This window comes from Thamnophis sirtalis, unplaced genomic scaffold (assembly GCF_051295495.1).
Source record: "Thamnophis sirtalis isolate CommonGarterSnake01/CBP01778 unplaced genomic scaffold, rThaSir2_p1.2 scaffold_10, whole genome shotgun sequence".
In the NCBI taxonomy this organism is placed as follows: Eukaryota; Metazoa; Chordata; class Lepidosauria; order Squamata; family Natricidae; genus Thamnophis; species Thamnophis sirtalis.
This window is the reverse complement of record NW_028261390.1, coordinates 6,360,493-6,370,349: the sequence shown is the minus strand read 5'-3', so window position 1 is coordinate 6,370,349 and position 9,857 is coordinate 6,360,493. Positions and strand designations below refer to the sequence as shown.

Sequence of the window (9,857 nt, the reverse complement as noted above, 5' to 3'; positions counted from 1 at the left end):
AAGAGACTTTGGGAGGAGGCTGTTTGCAGGACACAACTATTATACTAAAGCTGGAGAAGCTCTGGTGTGTATTTCTTATCTGGGAAGTCTGGGTTGCTAGTCTTGTCGGTGTGTTAATTTACTGTGAATAAATTGTCTAGCATTAATCTTGTGTCGGCGTGACTCACCATACGGAGCAGGGGTCAGAACACAACAGCACTGAAAAAAGTGACTTATGATCCATCCTCACTCTTACGACCATTGCAGCATCCCCATTTGGTCACATGATCAAAATTTGGGCAAATTTAGTAATTGGCATGTATTTATGACTCCAATGTCCCAGATTCATAAGATTGCCATTTGTGACTTTCCCAGCTGACTTCCGACAAGCAAAGCCAATGGAAGAAGCTGGACTCACTTAATAACGGCATGATCCAGTTAACAACTGCAGTGATTCCCTTAACAATCATAGCAAAAACGTTGTAAATTTCAGCATGATTCATTTAACAACTGCCTTGCTTAGCAACAGAAATTCTGGTCCTAATTGTAGTCTAAATCTTAAAAGTCTAAAATGACCTGTAGTGTTGTAAAAGCAGACCAAAGAATAAAAAACTCAAGATACTCAAAAAGCTGTATAAAATTTAATTTTAAGGCTATGCCTGCTGGATGGAGGACATCTACTAATCCTATTTAGAACCGAATTTTTCTTACTCTAGCTAGGAATTTCAGAATTTATAATCCCCCCAAAACCTACATGATATTCAGTGAGGAGAAACTTCCCTCGGAAGGCATGGATCACAAATGAACATAATGAATATTTATTATTTATTTCATTTCAAAGATACAAAAATGGGCCCACTGAGATTGAAAGCTAATTAAATCAAGCACAATTCCGAAAAAAGCTTTTTAAAATTTCTTTAGCATGAACCGAAATAGTTGCAAGATCCTATCTTGGGTCCTGCTTTGGCTCAGTGCAAATTATCTTTTCGTCTTTTATTTTTTATACTTTTATTTTTCCTAGCCTGAGATTCTTAAACCCACTCCGTGCCAAATCCAGGTTCAAAGGAGAAACTTGTAACGCGTCGCCATGACTATTATCAGGTTCGCATTGGAGGGAGGATTCCATGCATACCTTCAGCCAGAATCGGACCTCATATTTCTACATCCTAGTTGGTGGATATGATTTATGACACAGACACAAGGGAGGGGGATAAGGGGTAAAGTTCAAAAGCAATTAAGCGAAAATCAGTTTCGAAAATCAGTTTCGGCTCCACAGAAGAACATGCCAGAATGTTGATCCTAATAAATGAATGGATTTCTTTTGAACTTTGTCTCGAGGCTCGTAAATTAATTAGGTCATCCTCTGGGAACTTCACAACCATTTTCTCTTAACTCATCTCTTGTTCTCCTTAGTGTTCTATTTTTCTTCAGCTTTTTTTTCTCCTTCTGTCTCAATACAATACAATACAATAGCCGAGTTAAGCTAGCATCATAAAAAGAAAGGAAGGTCCATGCTCCATTTCCTAATTTTTTATCACTCCTCTAGCGGAAGGCATGAAGGTAAAAAATAAAAAAAAAGTCAAGATGGCGGCTTTGATCCCTTTGTGGCCGCCATCTTGATTTTTTTAATCCGCCTCCAAATGGCCCACTTTTCAGATGATGTAATTTTCCCACAAAAATATGCTTGGAAAAAAAAATACAAATACAACTAAAGTACAAATACACTTTAAAACCATGTCAGATGTGAGCCTTTATTATATAGCCATTGAAAAATACTGTAAAGGACCTTAAATTGAATAACATCAGTTACAAATCTAACTGCTACATTTCCATAACGGCAAAGCTTTTTTTTGGGGTGATAGATGATTGTAGTGTGTAATTCTTTGGAACGAGCTCCCCGTGGAGATTCGAACCCTCACCACCCTCCAGGCCTTCCGCAAAGCCCTTAAAAACCTGGCTGTTCCGACAGGCCTGGGGCTAATGAGCTTTTGTCCCCTCTCGAATGGTATGGTTGTTGTGTGTTTTTAATTTTGGTATTTTTTGTTCGTCTTTTTTATTCCTTATTTGTACCCCCCCCCCTCTTGACTTGGGTTGTGAGCCACCCTGAGTCTCCTCGGGGAAAAGGGCGGCATAGAAATATAATAAATTCAATTCAATTCAATTCAGTCTGCTTGTCTAATTTATTATTTGAGATATGTGGGAGACCCAGATTTGGGGTTATTCCGCAATTGGGTTAAATGCATTTTAGGGACATACTGTGTGAATAAATGTTAGAAAAGACAGGGAATATTGAAATATTGAAATTTATTGAAATATTGGGGAAATATACTCTTTAGCTATAAGAGATTGTATACATAGGTGTCCACGCCTATGGACTCAGTGGGAGATATGGTGTGTTAGTGTCATGATGAATTAAATTCTGTGAGTTGCACGCGAAATTGCAATGCTACTAAAAACGGTGAAGCTTGGGCTGCAACATTGCAACACACACGATTCATGATTTGGAAAGGAAGCTTATCATGGTATAACAAAGATAAAATACAGGTGGTCCTTGACTTAACAACCATTCATTTAGTGACTGTTTGAAGTTACAATGGCACTACAACGGCACTTACAACCGTTGTAGCATCCTTAAGTCACATGATCAACATTCAAATGCTTGGCAACTGACATGTATTTATGACAGTTGCAACGCCCCATGGTGGTGCGATCCTCTCTTGTGGCCTTCTGACAAGCAAAGTCAAGGGGGAAAACAGACTCACTTAACGACCGTGTTACTAACTTAACAGCTGCAGTGATTTACTTAGGAACTGGGCCAAGAAAGGTTTTAAAACGGAGCAAAGCTCACTTTTAGCGGTCTTGCTTAGCCGTTGAGTTAGTATTTGGGACTCAATTGTGGTCATAAGTCGAGGACTATCTGTATTGGGTGCAACAAGCATGAAACATTCAGGAGTGAGGTGTGCCAATTTAACATTGCCATAGCTGGTTTGATTTGGAAGAAGGAAGATCTTCTGTGGTTAGAAATGTCAAAAACAAAATCACAGGCATTTTGTCTCATTACATAGCTCTTATATTCATTTTTAAAAAATAAATCGCTACGGGAAGTCCTCGGGTTTCCTTCTCAATTCATATAACGCTGTTGGATCAGAGGTTCCCAGTTTGTTTGTCATAGATTATGAGTCCTCCACAAGCTGATTACATGTCAATAGGAAGTGAAGCGGCTTCTTCAAAAGTTCAGCTTGAACTTCATTATTTGGTCTTATTTTTGTTCAGAAGGCCCTGTAAAGGAAGCATAAGATGTAAGCCACTTGATTAATTTTCTCCACTTACAAAAGATTGCCCTTATCCATTATGACCTTCTTCTTCTTCTTTTTTTAATATATATTTTTTTATTTTTGAATAAACACAAGCGGACAAAACACAACAAACACCCCAAAAGTATCTTCCATTACAAATTATAAAGAGTGTGTCAATTGGTTACAAAGAGCTTTCGTGCATCCCTTCCACAGTCATCACCTACAATTCATACCAAGTTATATGTTTTAAATCATATATATATATATATATATATATATATATATATATATATATATATATATATATATATATATATATATATATATATATATATATATATATATATATATATATATATATATATAAATAAAATCAGTGGTGGGTTTCAAAATATTTTGGAACCTACTCTGTGGGTGTGGCCTCCTTTGTGGGAGTGGCTTGCCAGCCATGTGACCTGGTGGGAGTGGCTTGCCGGCCATGTGTTCTCTCTCTCTCTCTCTCTCTCTCTCTCTCTCTCTCTCTCTCTCTTTCCTTCCTTCCTTTTGTCTCTCTGTCCCTTTTTTCTTTTTTTCTTTCATCTCTCACTCTTTTTCTTTTTTTATTTATTTATTTCTTCCTTTCTTTCGCTTTCTCTCTCTCTGTGTGTCAGTCTATCTGTCTGTGTGTGTGTGGCAGTGGTGAGTTTCAAAAATTTTTGGAACCTCTTCTGTAGGTGTGGCCTGCTTTCTGGGTCCACTGGTGGAACCTCTTCTAACCGGTTCGGTAGATTTGACGAACCGGTTCTACCGAATAGGTGCGAAATGGTAGGAACCCACCTCTGATATATATATATATACTGATTAAATTATCCACCGGACATTTCTAAGCTCCCCCTCTCTTTGTTGGCTTCCTTGCAAAAGTGACAAACAAGCCACGGGTACACCAGCAGGAAACCTCTGACAGTGAGCTAAGATTCAGAAGTTTTGCGGAGCTGCTGTGAGTAATTTTTTTACTAAATATGCGATAAGCAAAGGGTGAATGCTAGCCCTGTGAAAGAAATGGCAGAGACCGACATGTGGCAAATAAAGAATTTTAAAAAATAAATAAATGTCTGAGCCGTTGACTAAAGATTTGGCCTGCCACACTCTCTATCATTTCGTTATGCTGTTTCATTAGTGTAGTAATTGGGAGGGAGGAATAGAAAGGAGTAGAATTGTGGAATGTGTTGTTGTCATTCCTTTTTAGAAGCCCAAGGTCATCTTTTGTCTCCGCACCTCTGCACCGGACCGGAACCAGCTGGGTGGAGATGCCAGCGTGGCTGAAGAAGATTGGACCATGTGATGGATTTATGGGTGTGGGGATAAGATCATGAATTTTCAACTGGGTGGAATCCCAGGAAGCTTTTAGATTTGGGGTCCCACAGTTTGTGCCAACATGTCTGTCTTATTAAATTGGAACTTTAAGGATAGCTCTGCCTTGGACTCTGATTTAATTCTGCATGATATTTGGAACGCTGACAGATTTCTTGCCTCGTTCCAGCTTGATTTATTAGTCCTCAGAAAAACACAAACACAGCTAACACCCCACCAACGTGATCGCTGCTTACCTCTTTAATTCTCCTGCCTTGGTCCTTGTTCAGATTCAGACAAACTCTCCTGTTATCTCTAAGCGTCACTCTACATATATGCAAAGAGACCAAATTAAAGACCAAATTAGACAAAGGATTGTTTGATATTATTCGTATTGGAAGAAATATCCTTCTGGTTCAGTTCCAAGTGGAGAGAAAGACACTGGAAGCATGGAAGCTGATTGGAAAGGTGGTTTATCGATGGGTTTGAGGCAGGGATGAAATCCAGCAGGTTCTGGAGAACCGGTAGCGGAAATTTTGAGTAGTTCAGAGAACCAGCAAATGCCACCCCTAGCTGGCCCCAGAGTGGGGAGGGAATGGAGATTTTGCAGTATCCTTCCCCTGCCATGCCCACCAAGCCACGCCCACTAAACCCACCAAGCCACACCCACAGAACCGGTAGTAAAAAACATTGAATTTCACTACTGGTTTGAGGTCTTGGGCAGCTGGCCACATGGAGTGGAGAGTGAGGGTTATTTATACCTTCTCTTGGGCCTTGTCCTTGAGCTTCCTATTCCTGCGCAAGAAATGCATTTTATTGGCTGTAGTCAGATTCCCGTGGGGGCCATGCAGGGGTCATAGATGACCTTGTAGATTTTCTGAGACAAGCTTGGTTGAAGCTTGCTGGGTGATGCAATGTCCCCAGGTGATTTTGCAGTGCAGTGAGCCCTGCTGCCAGATAATCCTATAATGTCCTGGAGGGTCATCTCTTAATCCCTTCACCCTGGACCAGAAGGACTTTTGTTTTGTATATAGGCTGGCCCAGTTCTTCTCAACGGGCACCACATATCTGCTGGGGGCAGGGAGCTGTGGCTCTGAGTTTCTGTCTCCCTTAAGATTTCCATTTCTCTTTTAGGGGAAATAGAACAGTCTGCCTTCTTAAATATTTCTCAAAATATTTCATTCTTCTAAGAGGGGTGAACTTCCCTCATTAACAGTCATCATTATTCGACTTTCAATGCAAGCAAAGTTGCACTTTATGACCGTGTTACTAACTGAACAACTTCAGTGATTCACTTAACAACTCTGGCAAGAAAGGTTGTAAAAGGGAGGCAAAACTTACTTAAGAACTGTCTCGCTTAGCAATGAAAATTTGGGGAATTCAATAGCTTCAATAGAAGGCATCAAGATTCTGCTCGACTACTTACATCAGTTCCTCTTGACTACAGAGGCCGCTTGGCTCGTGGTACACAGATTTTTCGGTAACTATACGCTTCTCATTCACATAATTTCTCCATGTTCTGCACGAACAGCGACCCCGGCTCGTGGGCATTCCTGCAAGAGATGATATAAAGGAGGTGAATTCTTCACCCATCATTTACAATAGACTATAGCAATAGCAATAGCAATTAGACTGCTATTAAAACTCTTTAATTAAAAAAGAAAAGAAAAACGGGAATCTGTTCTAAAAGAAGAATCTTGAGATTTAAGAACCAGTCAATATAGAGGCAATAGATAAGAGATTGCATGTATGGTTTCAATTATAAATACATTCCCATAATGAGCTGAACAGCTGCGTTCCCTTCTGCCCATAAGGCAAACATTAGTTTCGTCCAGCTCTGTTCTCTCCATGTCAAAGCCAGAAATAGACATTCCAGAGGACTAGGAATAGAGAAGGAGACTCCAAATAATAGAATAACAGAGTTGGAAGGGACCTTGGAGGTCATCTAGTCCAATAGCCTCCTCAAGCAGGAAGCCTTATGCTATTCCTAACTTTCAATTAGGGGGGGGGGAAAGAACCAGGTCACCCCCTGAAGAGGAGAATATGTAAACACAACAACGGATAGAGTGGGTGGAAGGAGGAGTAGAAGGAAAGATAGGAAGGTGAGGAGAAAGGAGAGGAATAGGAGAGAGGGAAAAGCAGAGGAAGAATTGGAGGGAATGTAAGAGTAGGAGAGAGGGGAGATAAGGGAGGATGAGGGGAAGGGTAAAGGGGAGGAAGGGGAAGGAGAGAAGGGAAAGGAGAGGAGGAAGGAAGGAAGGAGAGAAGAAAGAGAAGAAAGGGGGGAAGGAAGGAGGGAGGGAAGCAAGGAGGGAAGGAAGGAGGGAAGGAAGGAGAGAAGGAGAGAAGAAAGGAGGGAAGGAAAGAGGGAACGAACGAGAGAAGGAGAGAAGAAAGGAGGGAAGGAAGGAGGGAATGTAGGAGAGAAGGAAGGGGGGAAGGAAGGAGGAAAGGAAGGGGGAAAGGAAGGAGAGAAGAAAGGAGGGAAGGAAGGAGGGAATGTAGGAGAGAAGAAAGGAGGGAAGGAAGGAGGGAAGGAAGGAGGGAAAGAAGGAGAGTAGGAGAGAAAAAGGAGGGAAGGAAAGAGGGAAGGAAGGAAGAAGAAGTAGGAATGTTGTAAGATAAGATGGAGTTATGGGATGGTAAGAAAGCAATTTCAAGTATATTGTCAACTGTAGGGGGGGGACAAAAAAAACAAAAAAACAACAACAAATGGTTGTCCAATCTCTCCAGTGAGTTAACTATCCGTTGATTAACTGTTTTCACTGTCAGGAAATTTCTCCTTAATTCTAGGATGGCTCTTTCCTGGATTAGTTTCCACTCATTGTTTCTTGCCCTGCCTTGAGGTGGTTTGGAAAATAGGTTGATCCCCTATTTATGGCAGCTCCTCAAATATTAGAACACCACTATTATGACACCTGAGTAAACTAAAGTAAAGATAAAGGCTACCCTCGCACATGTGTGCTAGTCATTTCCGGCTCTAGGGGGGCGGTGCTCATCTCCATTTCAAAGCCGAAGAGCCAGCACTGTCAGAAGACGTCTCCGTGGTCATGTGGCCGGCATGACTCAACGCCGAAGGCGCATTGAATGCTGTTACCTTCTCACCAAAGTGGTCCCTATTTTTCTACTAGCATTTTTACGTGCTTTCGAATGGCTAGGTTGGAAGAAGCTGGGACAAAGTCATGGGAGCTCACTCCGTTACGTGGCGCTAGGGATTCGAACCGCCAAACTGCTGACCTTTCCGATCGACAAGCTCAGCGTCTTAGCCACTGAGCCACCGCCTCCCCTTTTCATTACGCCAAACATACTCAATTCCCGCAACTGTTCCTATGTTTTAACTTGAGGACAGATTAAGGATATAAAACGAATGAAGAATTACAAAAAAAAACAAGGAAATCCTTCGAAGAGGGAAAGTCCCCTTTAAATGCTAGAGAAAGCAACATCGAAAGTGATATTTCTTCTTATTTCAAGGTTACCCAAAATGACGCAAAGAAATTGCACGAAGGAGCAAGAGAAGCAGAAGGAACAGGACCGGAACATCATGAGCATCTGGATGCGAGCTTGGAAATGCCTCCCTTCTACAACCAAAATTTTGTTACCTTGCATGAGAGCCACACAACAAGCCAGAAGTACAAGGATGGTGAAGAAAGCTTGTTTGTTCATCTCGGCGCTGAGTACCTTTTCTCGCTTGTGTTCCAGAGAGAGAGAGAGAGAGAGAGAAGAGGTCTTCTTGTCGGGCGAAGAGCTCATTTATTGCCTAAATTCCACCACTGTTTTGCATCAGGGAATTCCCAAAACGCTCACTTTCACTTCTGATTTATATACATTATCAAAGAAGCCATTCTCTAGGCCCCACCCATTCGGCACCCACGATCTTGGACTGCAGTTTTCCTTTCCCAAAAAATCGTCCTTTTGTTTTTTAACGACGACGTGTGTAGGCGTGTCTGTGAAATCCCCAGGGTTTAGGCATTCGCCTTTTACTCATCAGCACCTTTCGTAGTAATGAAAAAGTCGCTGAGGATCCAATGTTTGGGATTTTGGCACTCGAGCCGGGATGCAGTTTCGACTTGACCGTTTGAACCCAGTGGCCTGCGGTTTATTCGAAACAGATTATAACAGATTGACAGAGTTGGAAGGGACCTTGTAGGTCATCTAATCCAACCCCCTGCTCAAGCAGGAGACCCTATTCCGTTTCTGACAAATGGCAGTCCAGTCTCTTCTTGAAAGTCAGAAGTGATGAAGCTCCCACAACTTCCAAAGGCAACCTCTGTTCCATGGGTTGATTGTTCTGTCCGGAAATGTCTCCTTATTTCCAGGTTGAATCTCTCCTTGATCAGTTTCCATCCGTTATTCCTTGTCTGGCCTTCATGGAAAAATAGTTTGACCCCTTCCTCTCTGTGGCAGTCCCTCAAATATTGGAAGACTGCTAACCTGTCTCCCCTGGTCCTTCTCTTCACTAGACTAGCCATGCCCAGTTCCTGCAACCGTTCTTCATATGTTTTAGCCTCCAATCCCCTAATCATCCTGCTTGCTCTTCTCTGCATTCTTTCTAGAGTCTCAAACTCTTTTTTATAGTGCGGTGACCAAAACTGGATGCAGTTAAATAAACCATGGGTTTGATCCCAAGTACGAACTCAAGAACCTGTTGGTCAGTTTCTTTCATCTTTTCATGAGTGAAGAGCCATGGTGGCATAGTGGTTAGATTGCAGTATTTCAGGCTAATTCTGCCGACTGCCAGCAGTTCAATCCTGACCGGCTCAAGGTTGACTCAGCTTTCCATCCTTCCAAGGTGGGTAAAATGAGGACCCAGATTGTTAGGAGCAATAGGCTGACTCTGTAAACTACTTAGAGAGGGCTGTAAAACACTGTGGAATAGTATATAATAGCAATAGCAGTTAGACTTATATACCGCTTCATAGGGCTTTCAGCCCTCTCTAAGCGGTTTACAGAGTCAGCATATTGCCCCCACAGTCTGGGTCCTCATTTCACCCACCTCGGAAGGATGGAAGGCTGAGTCAACCTTGAGCCGGTGAGATTAGAACCGCTGAACTGCAGATAACAGTCAGCTGAAGTGGCCTGCAGTACTGCACCCTAACCACTGCGCCACCTCAGCTCTATATAAATCTAAATGCTATTGGGAAGGATGGAAGGAAGGAAGACAAGAAAGAAGGAATGGAAATAAAAAAAGGAAAGAACGGAAATGAGAAGTAAGCAAGGAAGCCATAGGGGCACAGTGGTTAGATTGCAGTATTG

General features: G+C 41.9%; 1 protein-coding gene across 1 annotated transcript; it reads right to left on the bottom strand.

The window, feature by feature from the left end:
- Positions 1-2,052: 2,052 nt before the first annotated feature.
- Positions 2,053-8,362, bottom strand: LOC148043755 (C-X-C motif chemokine 2-like). Its single transcript, XM_087723756.1, has 4 exons — positions 8,204-8,362; positions 6,031-6,157; positions 4,862-4,931; positions 2,053-3,258 (listed from the first exon to the last, which is right to left on the bottom strand). Exons 1-4 carry the CDS (start codon positions 8,352-8,354, stop codon positions 3,229-3,231), a joined length of 378 nt encoding a protein of 125 aa, XP_087579882.1. The 5' UTR covers positions 8,355-8,362; the 3' UTR covers positions 2,053-3,228.
- Between the last annotated feature and the right edge of the window lie 1,495 nt (positions 8,363-9,857).

Excerpts from the sequence above, each read along its gene's own strand:
- LOC148043755 (XM_087723756.1), bottom strand. The coding sequence starts at position 8,354 with ATGAGCTCTTCGCCCGACAAGAAGACCTCTTCTCTCTCTCTCTCTCTC. Across the intron at positions 4,932-6,030 it reads TGTAGTCAAGAGGAACTGAT|AGTGACGCTTAGAGATAACA; the intron begins GTAAGTAGTCGA and ends GCATATATGTAG. Across the intron at positions 3,259-4,861 it reads AAGGCAGGAGAATTAAAGAG|GGCCTTCTGAACAAAAATAA; the intron begins GTAAGCAGCGAT and ends CTTCCTTTACAG.